This window comes from Scomber scombrus, chromosome 11, assembly GCF_963691925.1.
Source record: "Scomber scombrus chromosome 11, fScoSco1.1, whole genome shotgun sequence".
NCBI lineage: Eukaryota > Metazoa > Chordata > Actinopteri > Scombriformes > Scombridae > Scomber > Scomber scombrus.
The window spans coordinates 26,131,444-26,147,319 of NC_084980.1; the positions used below are offsets into that span (position 1 = coordinate 26,131,444).

The 15,876-nt window shown below is 39.4% G+C and overlaps 1 protein-coding gene across 1 annotated transcript; it reads right to left on the reverse strand.

Moving 5' to 3' along the window:
- Positions 1-1,065: 1,065 nt before the first annotated feature.
- On the reverse strand, positions 1,066-10,057 carry dcaf8 (DDB1 and CUL4 associated factor 8). Its single transcript, XM_062428856.1, has 12 exons — positions 9,972-10,057; positions 9,734-9,826; positions 8,468-9,114; positions 8,093-8,233; positions 7,910-8,004; positions 7,484-7,594; positions 7,214-7,344; positions 6,505-6,612; positions 6,248-6,378; positions 5,745-5,864; positions 4,777-4,893; positions 1,066-3,397 (listed from the first exon to the last, which is right to left on the reverse strand). Exons 1-12 carry the CDS (start codon positions 10,006-10,008, stop codon positions 3,290-3,292), a joined length of 1,839 nt encoding a protein of 612 aa, XP_062284840.1. The 5' UTR covers positions 10,009-10,057; the 3' UTR covers positions 1,066-3,289.
- Positions 10,058-15,876: the final 5,819 nt, after the last annotated feature.

The window sequence follows — 15,876 nt, forward strand, 5'->3', positions numbered from 1 at the left end:
TAACCAGGTATATCAAGCTGAGGAAAGGCTTGCTGTCAGACACAAAAAATAAAGTTGAATGGTTTAAACTATTATTATTATTATTATTAATAGTGACTCTTATGTGATGAAGACCTAGTTGGGTCAAAACATCAGTCTTTTTCAGTCCAATAACTTCCTGGGAAGCTAAAGTCCAATGTGCCGTCACTATTTTTACTTTGTGTACTGAGCTGTCCTCCAACTGTTATAAATACATGATGTAATGCACACAACTTCCTCACTGTTCAATATACTCAACTCTAATAAGCTCTGTGTGTTGAATTCCAGAAAATAAACTTGAACAGATTCTGGTCAATGTGCACAATAGAAACGACAGAAAGGAAGAAAATCATTTAAACATTAATAATTCGAAGTGTTGTCCGAATGATATTTTATGAGGAATGGGACAAGCTGCCAAAATCCAGGTGTGCTTCCACAAAGTACCAAATTAAAGGTCTGAATATTTTTACTATGAGATTTCCGTTTTTGACTTTTAATACATTTGCATCTAAAAACTTGTCACCTTGTCATTATTGGTTGAGTGTGGATTGATGGGCAAAATAGCAAAATGTATCCTTTTAAAATAACTCAAAGTGCAGAAGAGTTAAGATAGAAAGTCAGAAAGCCTTCCGAATCCACCAAATATAAAATGTATTAGTGCTTTTTATGAAGATAATGGGAAGGGAATGAGACTACATTGAGATTACATTATCCACTGTGATGAATAAAATATTAGCAAAAACATATTGGTTATGACCGAAAATGTTTAAAATGAGATGCAATGCAGTTTTAATACTATTGGATTAAAGTTAGACATTTGTGGTCATTTATTGAACACTCATACTGACTAGTAGTAATAGTCAATCACTTTGAATGGATTATTGATCATTAGTCTGGATTTCAGTGTATCATATAAGAGTCTTTTGATAACTCTAATTATAATCTTTTGTCATGAAACTGGACAATACTATCACTTGCTTTATTTCAAAGATACCAGTGTAAGTACTGAACTATATAAATATATGAATATCAACACAGGAGACCATGAAACGACAACATCAAGAGCACTGTCTCTTTGTTTATTGCACGAATTGTACATATTTTCCAACTGAACTGGTAGAATGCAATTTTAGGCAGTGGTGGAAAAAACCTGTTCATCAAAAGCCTCATTATGTATACAAGATGCCAAAAATAGTCAGTGGGAAAAAATCTGGATTCAGTTGTCTCAAATGATGGATCAAAGTCTAGAAAGGAAATACTGATTTCTTTTTTTTCTTGAACAAGAAAGACGTTCAAAACTTCAACACTTGAAATGACAGCGGTTCTGTTCGTAACAGAGGGATGTCATTCAGAAAGGAAAAAGTGAACACAAATGGTGCCTTAAGTCAACTTTTTTTTTTTTTTGCTCTGAATTTCAAAAGTACTTTGTCCTCATATAGAATATAAACCTCTGCATCAATACCAATCAAATGTTTTGACATCTTTTTTTCAAAGTCAAACAGCATTTGCTAAAGTTGTTTTTTTTTTTTTTTACAGTTTTAATATATATTTATATATGTACATATAAATTCAACTAACTAGAGTTCTCATAGAAAATGAGAAAAAGCTGGACTTTATCGCTTTCACACAACAAATGACTGGCAAGCATATTGACCCCGATACCCCCGTCCTCCTCTTTGAGCCAATGTTAATACAGAACAGACAGAAGATTCCTCACGAGCGGTGCGCTGGCCGACCTGGTTCAAACGTTTCATCTGAAAAATAGAATTCAGCAATTGATTCGAGACGCTTAAGGAGCCACATTAACGACTGCAGCCCTTTATCATTCCTATCTCAATAGGCTCATCCGCGGCGTTTCACAATTGCGATTTGATCCAGGTCGGTTCTGACGCTTAACAAAAAAAAAAAAAATCACACAGTTCCCCAACAGAGCCTGTAATCAGTCCTTATATCCTATGCACATGCTGAGCACCTGCCATCTCTGTATTTTCATGTTCACTGAGAGAGGTGAACTGGAGATTTCCTGTCAAAGATGGGTGCCAGGATGGAAGGAGGAGGAAAAAGGCTGGTGGAAGCAAAAAAGAAACCTCCTTCCTTTTTGACTGGAGTTCAGTCAAGAAATGCTTAAGTGCAAAACAATATATTTATCCGCCCCACTCAAAAACAGCAACGACAAAAAGAAAAAATCAACTAAATTTCACTGTGGGTTTTTTTTTGCGATGAGAGATACAAGCATCAAACAAGACGACTGCCCCTTCCCCCCTGAAAATCACAAACTTAGTGCACGTTTTTTTTTGTCTGTGTCTCAAACTAAAGCATCCCTGATTCAAAGTGCACTCCGTAGTGAGGGGGAGGGTGATGGGAAAAGAGGATGGGGAGGGAGTAGCTGAGGGCAGCATGTAGGATGATGCAGCATGTAGAGATTTAGTAGTCCTCGGAGAGAAAACCTGTGATAAATGCAACTAGCTGCTCAAGCTTCAGGGACAGAAATCAGTATGAGACTGGGGGTGATGATGCAGTGAGGGTCTCCCCCCCTAAAAAGTTCAAATCTTAAAGGAAGTCACATTTAGGGGATGGTTTGAGAGTGTGATTCTACGCCCCTCCCTCCCTGCTGAGCCTCTCTTCTTCAGCTAAAAAAGGTGGAGGTGGAGAGCAAGAGGTGTGTTACTAAGCGAGAGAGAGAGGAGGGGGATTGTGTGCTGGTGATGTATAGCTTACTACAGGTCGCGTAAAGAGGAGGTGCTTGTTGCCATACACGCACAGTACATCGTTCTGGGGCTGGGTAGAGCATATAGTGAATGTATGGACATGCAGGGGTGTCTCCAAGTTGTTTATAGGGATGTAAGCACTCACTAGACCTCTTCATACAATTGTCAAACAAACAAACAAAAAAAACCATCAGGATTTTGGAAGCGTGTGTGCACTCTGTAGTCAGCCTTTTTCACACTCGTAACTGCTGGGAAACCAGGCGTTAAGCATCTCTTGTCACTCTGCTTCAACAGTATGTTTAAGTAAATGTATGTGTGTATCTGTATGAGTTTGTATGTGTAAAAAATAAACCGAAAGAAGAAAAAAAAAAAGAGAAAAGAAAACAAAACAAGTCTGTGGCTCATCAGTGTTTGATTGTGCCAGTGTGTCAATAGTGCTTGCCTATGTGCATCAATTCAAGGGCAATAAAGTATGTATATGTATGTATGCATGTGTGTGCGTGTGCGTGTGCGTGTGCGTGTGTGTGTGTGTGTGTGTGTGTGTGTGTGTGTGTGTATGCGGCTCAGGAGGACATGCACTGGACGTGGTCTGGACCTCCTTCCTCTTCATCAGAGGAATCTGGAGAGCTCCAGGACTCATCTGTGTCTGGGTCTGCACCCTCACGGCGGGCCTGGATCGAGACCAGAGGAAAGTAAGAATGAGACTATTTGGACTTAATAAGCATGCAAACATCTCACCATCCTGGTCTTTAAAGTTGGAAAGTGTGCCGTACATTTTTAGTTCATATCTGGAAGATTTATAACGATAATTTCGTACAAATATGAACCACCAACAACTCCTCGATCACAAAAAGAGCTTAAAAAAGCCAAAACTGTATTTTAGTATATGCTTAGTAAAGGCAAAATGTATCATATGTGCATGACACACAACCCCTAAAGGGTCCCTGTAGTTTTATAATTAACAAACATATAAAAGTTATATTTATGTTTAGTGTTTCTCACCAAAATGTCTGTATCACTCAGAGCTAACAAACATGGTGAATGCATTTCTTTCCTCATAAAATAACTAAATTCTTTATACATTTTAAATTGTTATTTGTTCACATCCATATTTGCAGGTGCACAGTTACGCTTGGCATGTTACCGCCACCAGCTGCCAATCTGCAGAATAGCGCTACTAGTGGTCAAATATTCCACATGGTGTCTTTAAAGACCGTGTAAAGTGAATTCAGACATTTTCTTCTAAACACATTAAATAGGTCATAAATGTATTTCTAAAAAAGGTGTAAAAAGCATTTCAACCATTTAGATTTGAATTGTGGAGCTAGGCTTCACAAACTGTGTTTCAAGATTTCTGTGTCTGGATTTAATGGGCGGGTCTGAAAATCTCCGCCGGTTTACGTAACCCGGCGATTACGTAACCGGTGACCAATAGCACAGTTATAAATACATTCAGCGCACACTACTACTACTACAGTCTACAGTTAGCCAGTTAGCTGAGTTAGCCGCCGAGCTAACCGCTGAGTTAGCCGCCGAGCTAGCCGCTGAGTTAGCCGCCGAGTTATCAGCTGAGTTAGCTGCCGAGCTAGCAGCTGAGTTAGTAGCAGAAAGCTCTCAGGCCTAGCGTCCATGTTTCTGGTAGAGGTGGTGACTTTGATTGACAGGTGACACTTGGTGGTGGGGGGGCGGGGTTTCAGCGGACTCAGCGGCCACTCCCACAGCGTTTGGGAGAAGAGAAATAGGCAGACTTTTACACAACTTTGAAGCCTAATTTCATATATTTGGCGATCTTTTTAATCATTCAAATTTTGCAGGGCGGTTAACAACACATTTTTCTGTGGTATGTCAAACTCAGAACACATATTTATTTTCACTTTACACAGACTTTAATTGAATGCAGTCACCAGTAGCATCACCAGTAACAGCTTCCTTCTGATCTCCAAGTGAAGAGTGACCCAATAAACTGTATTTACAAGTGTAAGACCAACTGTATTCTACCAAAAGCCTCTCCTTAAGTTCTCAAAATCTGGTTTATTGTCTGAGAGCTCACCCTCGGGGGCCGTCTGTTCCTCATGTGTCTCATCAGGAACCACAGCAGCTGGGTGTCGTACTGGTCGCCGTGCCGCATGCTGTCCTCGTCGCGCTCCCGCTTGTTTTTCTTCATCACCTTGACAAAACACAACAAACCATTTATTTCAGGTGTGAGTGTGGAGAAAGAGAGCATGCACACTTACTCAACATGTCCCCGATACAAAATGGGTAATACTTCTCCTGGATGTAATTAGGTCATGACCTGAGTTATAATTATTTTTTGTAGTTTTGACCATCATTTCTATCACATTATAACATTTTACTGCAGATTTAGGACTACAGTAACACTACATTAAAGCCACATCAGCTGGTCAGCTAATCGATTAGTCTGCAATTTTTAATTGAATCACAAACTATTCTGATCATCGACCGATCATTTTGAGTCATTTTTTAAAGAAAAAAAAAGGAAAAATTGTCGGATTCCAGCTTTTTTTTAATGTGTAATTTATTGTCATTTTTAATCCCTGTATTTATTAAATGTATGATGTGTCGTATTGTTGAATTATTTGGTATTGTACAGCAGCAGTATTTTTTTTCTAAGGCAAATTTCCCCTATAGGACAATAAAGTCCTATCCTAAAAATGTTCTGTATTTTTTAGTTTTTTATGATAATAAACTGAATATCTTTGGGTTTTGGACTTTTGGTTGGGACAAAATAGATACTTTAGATAAATTGATATTGACAGATAATAAATAATTGTTAGTGTCATCCCCACACTGCACAAAACTTCACAACAACACGAGCAATCAGTTAACTATTTAGACAAACTTCACACAAAAACAATAAAAGGATTAAAACTTCCAAAACTAGCCACTTAAAACATCTGTGACCATGCTGAGCTACCAATAAATAATCCACAGCTGTCGCCACCATGGAACTAAATAAAGTAAAGTAAATAAGTAAAAAGTCAGAAGAGAACATAATACCTCCTTTAAGCCCTTGAGTCCTGTGGGGACCTCGGCAGTGGGAGCCCACAGCTTGATATCATGATCCAGGCCACTGGTGGCCATACCTGGCAGATGGGGATGTGGCTCCAAACAGTTCACCTGTAGTTGACAGAGATGGAGAGAAGGACTGAGGTTAAAGTATAAAGATGAAGGGAGATTTCACAGAGAATATCTTTGGAGTGAATGTCTCAGCAGAAAAAAGCTAACTCTACTGTTAAAGATATACAACACCTTTATTTAGTTAAAGCAGTACATTGACCACAAGCGAATTGGGTCACAATTAAATGTTAAAGAGCACCAGTAACACTACCAGCCAGCGAACATGTTTGTGTAATCTTTCCTAAGTCATCTTTAAAGACAACAAAAACGTACCAGTCAAAAGTTTGGACACACTTTCTCATTGATGTGAATGGGAAGGTGTGTCCAAACTTTTGACTGGTACTTTACAGTATATATGTTCTTCTCTCCCGTCTTTGACTCACCACTCCTCCTCTGTCTCCCTCCATAAACTGAACGATGCGAGCGGAGTACTTGTCCCACAGGTAAATGTGTCCGCAGTCGCTGCCACTGACCACAAACTCACTGCTGGGCCCGTAGAAGTTCACGCCCTTCACTGTGAGAAAGAAGTGACGAAGGAAGGAGTGTCAATCAATTTCTCTTTACATTACAGATGAGTTTAAGAAGTCTGAATACTATTATTGTTATATATTACTTATGTGATTGGAACTGAATTTAACACCTGTGGCATTATTGCGGTGTCCTTTATATCTCCTGCGATAGTCCGCCCCGTCACTGTGGTTGGAGTCAAACAGGTAGATGTCCTCGTCATTGTAACTGGCCAGGAGCTCTGACAGGTGAAAAAAATAACACTTAGTGATAATTACTGAGGATTATTACCAGTCAGACATGCCTCAAACTGTTCCCTTAATGTATTTTACCACTAAGTGATTCAAACAAGCTCAGCTAAACTGTAAAAAAAATAAAAATAAAAGTTCATTTGAGTTTAGATTCCTTCCGACTACACCTGAATTTACTGGTGTTGTGAAAAGATAACCACACACTGATGATTTTTATTCACAGAGAACAGACTAGACTCTATTTGACTGGCACTGACATTGCATGGTACTTGCATCAGGATGGCTGGGAAAGGCATTAAGTATTGGCATTTTCAAGGCACAGACACAAGCCTCATCCTTTTCAATAATATGCCCAAAAGATAAATGACTCAAAAATCACATAAAGATGTATTCTAGTCTAATTGAATTCAAACCTAAGATTTTAATTGGGTAAAGGGAATGTTTGAATGGAAATTACATCATGCCCTAAGATGTTAAATCTGTACACACTGCACGTAAGCCGCTTCATTTCTTTCTTTTTGTTGTGTGTCTGACAGGAAAATGTAAGATAATTGTTTTTTAAGTTCTTAAAAAAAAAAAAAAAGATTTTACCTGTGCCATCGTGGCTGTACACGAGGCAGGTTATGTTGGTTTTGGACTCGCTGGATACCAGATGTGAAGGACAAAACTTTTTCAGTACACCATTATTATCGTTCTCATTAATCTTCCTCTGGTCGTAGATCCTAAAGAACGATGAAGAAACAGTAAGAAAAAAACGAAAAAAAGTAGTGAGGAGTCACATTAACAATAAATATCAAATATTATACTTTTCTATAAGAATTATTAGTAAAAATAGACGTTAAGCTGCATGCTGGTTCCTACCTCACATACTGATCTCTGCCGCCTACAGCAAAGTGCTGTGTCTTTGCTGGGTTGACAAAGATGGTGTACAGGCCCACTTTTTTGTCACCCTCCTTTACGACCACCAGCTTACTGCGACACAAATGTAAGGAGACACAAGAAGAAAAAAAAAAAGAAGGTCTTAGCGATGACAAAGGAAAAAGTTTACAACTCATGACATATGGGTAAGACAGGAAAACTAGAAAAAGAACAGGTTCAAAAATAGAAATTCATCAGCACTGATTAGAGACAGGAACTATGGCGTAAAAATAGTCCTCTGACTGTCTCAACAAAAAATCTAACATGCACCAAAAGATCAGTTTTGAAATTCTAGAGTAAAATCTTTTTTCTGAGGTAACTAACTAACTAATTTCAAACTTGACAAACCCCAACAATTATATTACTCACTTGGCGGGACGGTCTAGACGCAGGTCAATACCAAACACCACAGCGTCCTCCCCAGCAGACAGAAAGGAGCAGGGGGAATCCGGCTCGAGGGCCAGCTGAAATTAAATTGACAATGACAAAATTAAATGACAGTGTGCTTTAACTTCAAAATAACAGAATCTTAAACGTGCCAAAAACAATCACCTTATGTGCTGCCCCTTTGTGCTGTGCTACCCGCTTGGTGTTCTTGCAGCGCTGGGTGGCAGAGAGCTCCGCCACTCTGATCTGACCATCTCTAGCACACATGGCCAAGGTGGAGTCTCCGCTGTGAGGCAGGAACTTGGCCTATGCACACAGTGGGCAGGGAGAAAACTCATTTTAAGTTTCTGACCACAATATACGCTGATTACTCATTCACAGTCACTTCAATCTACTTTTTTTTAACTTCACATGAATTTAATAGTTAATCAGAGATCGTCTTGTTTGCTGCTAAGTAAAATATTTTGAAAGACAAATGGGAAATTTCTTTTTTCGTGATCCAGTCTCTGCATTAAATTCTGTTTCCTTGCTTTCCCTCACCTGAAAGACATTGCTCTTGTGGCCGCTGTCGAACTCCAGCTCAGCACGACGGACGGCCCAATCCCAGATCACCACTCGCAGGTCATCACTGCCTGACGCCAGGCGTGTGCCTGAGGGGTTGAAGTGCAACGTGTTGACGCAGCCCGTGTGCCTCTCCAGTCGGCCCTGGAGCTCCAGCCTCTGCACGAGTCCGCGAGCTCCACACACACGCCTCACAAACTGGTGCGACTCCTTTCCGATCTCTCTGGAGCGCAGCGAGGGTACCGCACGCCATATAGGCCCACGCATGTCACGGAGCTCAGCCCCCAGCCATGCCTCCATAGCCTCGTCATCATCTTCCTCATCTTTCTGTTCTTCGTCCTCCTCATCATCGTCATCCTCATCAGAGCTGGAAGAGTGGTTGGTGGTGCCGCCGCCGCCGGGTCTGTTCCTCTTTCTAGCTGCCCTTTTGCCGCCATCTTTTTCCTTTGCCCTCTCTCGTCTGCCTCCCTCACTCTCTCTTTCTCCATCCTCGGTCAGGGAGTAGAGGCCGCTGCCATCCATGCTGTCCGTGTCCTCTTCATCCTCTCCCTCTCGGTTCGCTCCTGTCTCTCCTTCCACATCTGGCATAGGCTTGTCTCCTGACGCCTCTTTTGTTTCTTTGGGAGCTACAGAAATAGGGAAAGCCAGAGCCACGGAGGATAAGGTTAAGACAATACTGTCTCACTGGGAGATTCAATAAAAGGTGTGCAACTGCGGCTCACGTGCTACTGAACACTGTATCAATGTGAATTTGTGTTAGGCTCCATAGCAAACATAGAAAATTTAAAACTACAACTCTGTGAGGAATAGTAGTGTAGCGACTACTATCCAAAACAAGGGCCGCTGAGGGACTTACTGAGTGGATTCTTATCTGTGAATGTATCTGAGATAAAGTTTTAATAAAGTTTATTGAATGAAAAACAAAAAAAGACAAAGACAAGCAGCTGTTCTTGTCAGTCGGTGATTAAACACCACCTGTCGCCATACAACGACGACGGTAAACAGAAAATATCGGCGTCTTACTAACCACCTTTCTCACCTATCTCTATCCAAGTGAACAGGTAAAATAAGAAGAAATCACACCCACCGCAAGCAAATATATATATTTTGGCTCCAACAAGTAGAGTGACACTTTAAAATGTGTACATAATAAAGTAACACAATTAAGTCAAGTGTCTTCCTTACAAAACAATATTAGAAAACATAAGGGTTTTGAGCTGTTAAACTAATAGAGTGATGTGTTACCATCCTGAGATGACTGTGTTTGACCCTCTTTGCTGCCAGAGGCATCTTCCTCCTTGTGTTGATCTTCTCCTGTGTCTTTATCTTCAGAGCCACCTAGTGTAAAAGATTTTTTTTTTTTTAAAACCACACACACACATGTCCTCTGAATTACTTTGACAAGAGATGAAGAGCAGTAGAGTTTGCACAGTTATGGCCACTATTAATAGTCTAGTTATTATCTGGCACTAGTCCTTTATACCATTAAGCAGTGTGGATTTGCCGTCAGCCTCTGCCATCCTGTTTCCTTTGTCCTACGTCGACCAGAGGGGGGGGGGGGACCTATGCCAGTCACACACACACATATTAAAAAACACAACATTTAGGCTACCTTTCAGCTCAATTTACACATGCACAAATATATATATAAAGCAACTTGCACGCATTATGTAAAGTCATAGCTTTTTGCACGCCACACTGTGAGTTACCCGTTAGCTCTGTAGCTCCCAAACTAGGAACCAAGCTAATTTTACAACCTAAATCTACACTTAAAAAAATAAATAAATACATAAGAAAATAATTTGCTAGCTGCCTCACAGGCCTAACTAAAACCCCATGTTTTAATAATGCATCGTCCTTTGCTAACCTGCCACTGTTATTGTTATTGACGTTAGCTACAGCTGACTAGCATGCACTAACAAGGCTAACAAATATCGAAAGTAAAACTCTTGCTTTTATTTGCAGCTGGTTGTCATTAAAATAAATAAAGATATAGCGAAGCAAAGCAGCTAACTTAGCAGTGGCAGCTAACTAGCATTGGACATGGGGGGGGGGGGCTAGCGTTACCTCTAGTGGAAGGCCCGACGAGGCGTACTTCTTAGTTTAGTCCTAATCTTTACTGCAGATTTATTTTCTTCTCCTCTCAACTCAGCAGCTGAGCTAAGTGCCTCGGCTGGGAATCCTCTGGCGGAGAATAGACGACATTAGGAAAAGCGTGCTCACAGCATGAGGCTTAAAGGTAAAACAGAGACTATATAAACAGGCTCTTGCTGCGTTCAAACAAGGTTGCCTGCTCTGTTTATGTTTTGACGGTTCAGCTTCTGTTTTTTTTTTTTTTTTTTTTTTTTTTTGGGCTTCCATTTCCGGTGTCGTGCTCGCTTTTTTTTCCCCTCACCGGATGTTTGCAGAAGATAAACGATAGAGTATAATACAAAATAAATTAATAAAAATAAAAAATAAAAATATTTTTTATTAGAATAAATAAAAATAATTAATAATAATAATAATAATAATAATGTTATCAAGTAATTTAGCCTGATGTTTGCAGAAGATAAACGATAGAGTATAATACAAAATAAATTAATAAAAATAAAAAATAAAAATAATAATAATTTTTTTATTGTAATAAATAAACAAATTAATAATAATAATAATAATAATAATAATAATAATGTTATCAAGTAATTTAGCCTGATGTTTGCAGAAGAGAAACGAGAGAGCATAATACAAATAAATTAATTAAAATAAATAAATGATAATAATAATAATAATAATAATAATAATACAAATAATAATAATAATTGTATCAAGTAATTTAGCCTGATGTTTGCAAAAGAGAAACGATAGAGCATAATAAAAAAAATAATAATAATAATACCAATAATAATAATAATAATAATAATAATAATAATAATAATAATAATAATACACTGTCTGAAATATATCACCAGACTTACTATGTTTGTTGAATGGAAATCAATGCATGATCTATTTTCAATAATCAAACAAATTCCACATTCATTCATCTTTTATTGTCACTTTACAGTAGAGCCAGACTAATATATTGGTCAGCCGATATTATCGGCCGATATTGGCCTGTCACAGATATATCATTATCAGCATATATAGTGTCTGATATGCACCAATATTTTTAAAAGTTATAGACAGCATTCTATGTATATTTGATTAATTAATTGACTTAATTCAAGCTTAATATATACTGTATGTACATATGTGCAATTCAGTATTGGTCGAGCCTTACTTTACAATTTATTATCTTCATGGCTGAATTTAATCTGCTTGCGGCCAAACTGGCAAAAATGGGCTGCTAGACGCCTGAGGGACCCACCCGGTGGACTCTGAGGTCAGGAAGGCCAAATCTGTGGTTGGGGTGAAGCTGGACAGTCCGGAGGCAGTAGTACTCTATGGTGAACTGTGGCAAATGGGCAGTTCATTCAGTCACAGACTAATTCCACCAAAGAGCAAGACAGAGCGCTTTAGGCACTCATTTGTGCCCAGTGCCACCAGACAACAACAAGAACTGTGGCAACAGGATATAACAGCTGTGAAGCCTTATCACCATGTCCATCACACACACTCATTCATCTTTCAGAGCTCTGGCCTCGACTATTGCAGCCAAACTGCAATACACAGAATTATACAATGGTCTGGGCAAATCCTCAATTCTGATTGGCTGCAGGGTGTCCATTAATTCCTCATAATTGTCAACCGTACGCTATGTTAGTGACGTTGAAGGTTTGTCCTATTTACTGGAGCAGTGAACAGCATTTACATTTCATTACAACTTGAGGTGAGATGGTAATGATTGTTCCAGGTTTTAGTCAAGCCCTCAGGTGTTACCAGGGAAACTGATGGCTTGTGAAAAATGTTAGATTTTAATTTCAAAACGTATGAAAATATAAATTAGTGGTCTTCTTTTGCAACTGACCATGGCGTAAGCAGGATAATGCCTTTCATGGTCTCCATAATCAGGAACTAATGGACTCAGTGGAGGCAACCATCCGACACGCTGGTCTACCCATCACACCCATCCATTAATTCCTGATAATGGACACCTCATCGGGCATTATCCCTTACATAATGTACAGATGGAAAAGAAAAACCAACATAAAGTGTCTTAGTATGGTGTTGGGCCACCACATGCTGCAATAACAGCTTCATTGTGCCTTTTCATTGATTCTACAGTCTCTAAACTCTACTGGAGGGATGAGCACTATTCCTCTAAAAGATATTCCCTCATTTGGTGTTTTGATGATGGTGGTGCAGAGCGCTGTCTAACATGTTTGTCCTAAATCTCCCCTAGGTGTTAAATTGGATTTAGATCTGGTGACTGTGAGGGCCAAAACATATGACTCACATCATTTTCATATTCACCAAACCATGGGAGACCACTCCCATCAGGACAGAAATGTTTATCACAGGATAAAGGTGATCACTCAGAACAATCTTGATTTGCAGTGATCCTTCCCTATAAGGGGGCAAGTGGACCTAAACCATGTCAGCAAAATGCCCCCCACAGCATAACAGAGCCACCAGATCCTCTCACTGTGGAGGTCAAGCATTCAGTCCTGTAATGTTCTCTTGGTGAACGCCACACGCGCCCTCGCCCGCTTGACCAGAATAAACCAAAAGATGACTCATCTGACCGTATCACTTTTTTTCTACATCTCTGTTGACCAGGGCCCGATGGTTTTTGCACCGCTGAATTCTCCAATGTGCATTCATCTTTGTAACGAGGGGTTTATGCACTGCAACCCTACTAATACAGCCCTTTCAAAGTAATTGTCAATGGACTGTTGTTGCTGACAGTCTGATCACGTCCTGCATTGACATTTTCAGTCACCTGAGGAAGAGTTGCTCCTCTGTGTTTTCTTACTTATCACACTAATGCACGAGCACCACGGTCATCAAGTGTGCATTGTCGACCACAATTTCCGACCCTATTTACTGATGTCTTTCCCATAGATCTAAATGCAGATGTCACATTAGTCACTGTTCCTATTGAAACAGCACCCAGTTGAGCAGTCTTTGTGACTGAACCTCCTGACATCCGTGCACGAACAATGAACCCTCTTTCAAAGTCACTCAGATCTTTTCCTCTTGACATCTTGTTGCAAAATTTAAATCAAATGGGCCTGCTCAGCATTTTTAAACACACCACAGAACAAGACTGGATGCCAATTGCTTGATTGTACAATGCATTGCATCTGTGCGAAAGCATCTGCAGTCATTATGTTTCTTCACTCATTTATTTAGGTTTTTCCTTTAGTTTGTCTGCTGTCTGTGTATTTTTTCTAATTCCATTTTCTTCACTTGTTATTTATCTGTTTCCTGCACTGCTTGCTGAATTTCTCCCCTGTGGATCAATAAATTCTTATCTGATTAGTGTTTATAATACTATACATACTAATATACTTTCTATGCGGGAATGCTACCTATCTCCAGGTTTGCTGCAAAATAATTGAGTTAACACTGTGATTTAGGGATATGCAACATAATAGCACAAACCTGAATTAAAAATGGTCCTAAATCTAGACACAGGGCCTCATTTAGGCAATAAAACAGGACTTGTCTTGTCAATTAATATTTTCCTTTGGTGGTGCACATACCCAAACTCATTTTAAAATTAGATTAGCACAAATATGAGCAGTGATTCAGAGGTCTTATTCCAGGCAGGTTCTGGGGCCGCAGGGTGTTTCCTCCCTTGCCCAGTTGGCAATCCAGCTCAGATTTTCTTCAAGCATGATTCATTTAACTACTTTCATTGCTATTTTATTCCCCCACTTTCCATAAATAATGTCTAATCAACCTGTTCTCATTTAACCTCAGCTCTGGGACAATTCACAACATGTCTAATTTCAACAAAGCATTTGCTGAAATTAGACATGGCGTTTTGTTTTTGTTGTATTTGTGCAAGGAGTGCTCTTATGCATCTGACCCCTACAGAAAGGCAATCAAAATCAATTTAGACTATGTGACAGAGATTCAATTATAAATATAAGATGTTCTCTCTACTTTATTTTTAGGGAAACCGTCTGATATTGTAGAAACAATCAGATGGGTGCTATTAAGTGATTTCCTATTTGTATTCAAGTAATTAAAAGAGCAACTTCTTCTGCCTAAACTCCTGTAATACAAGTTGAAATTGCACGACTCTGATCGATGTCCAAGGAAACATCAGGCTGGCTCACATAGACTGAGACAAGATGGGATCCCTCGGCTTCCTTCCTGTGTTTATGTCATGGGCTTAATGACAGCGATCTACAGTAAATCCCACGGCAGGAGGATGTCTCCCTGTCACTGTCAGATCTCTTTACTCTTTTCTATCTGGTTATATTTATATTGAAACATAGTGGCATACGCTAGAAAAACCTCAGATTACAGTCACCTGTCAAAGCTGCTTTAATCCACATGGAATGTAAGCTGAGAGTGGGAAACTGTGGGGGGGGTGAAAGGATTACTATGTACATACTTCATAACATAGCCTATGGGGATGAGTGAATAAAAACACTGAAACGATAAGTCGATTGAAGAAAATATGAATTGCTAAAAACTTCAACAATGAGTCAATTCACTCATTTATCAAGCCAAATTGTCACATACTTGCTGGTTTGAGCTTAGCAAATGTGAGGATATGAATATTATGAATTTAATATCTTTGAGTTTTACTTTAAAAATGGCCCCTGCAGCTCTGGAAACATTTTCTTTTACTATTCTATGACATTTTATAGAGTAATCAATCCTAATTGATCAAAATAATAATCTTCAGATTCAGTAGTCTTGCAAATATTAATAATTTGTAATAAAAAAAAAGAACCCTAATTGTGCAGTTCTTAAAGTCTAAAATGATTTTTTTTAAAGCCTTGAAACCAGGCTAACATTACTGCACTGATCCATGCTAAATATGTGAATATATCACCACAAACTACAGCCTCAGAATATAACCATTGAGTCCATTGACAAAACCATCAGAAACTTTTTTTTTTAAAGATACACATTTGCGTAATTAGACCCTGCAGGTGAAGTCCTGCTCATTTCTGAAGAAGCTTAAGGGGATGTATAATCATTGTATAATTTAAATTGTTTCAGTTACGACCACCTCTGTGGAAATACAAAAGAAGGAAGGGGAAGTTCACACAGACAGAGGGGGTTTCACGGCAGTCAGCCCAGCTGTGAGCGGCGGAGCGCTCTTAAACTGCAGCAGCTCTCTCTGTCCTCCAGAGGCGATGCTGGAGTTTGGAGAGACGAGCGGACGAAGCTGACGGCTCTACCATGCCGTGCACAGGTTTAAAATAGGGACAAAGTTTTTCTTATATTTTGGCATTACACTGTCCCCCCCCCCCTCCCCTCCCCTCTGCCCCGACAAC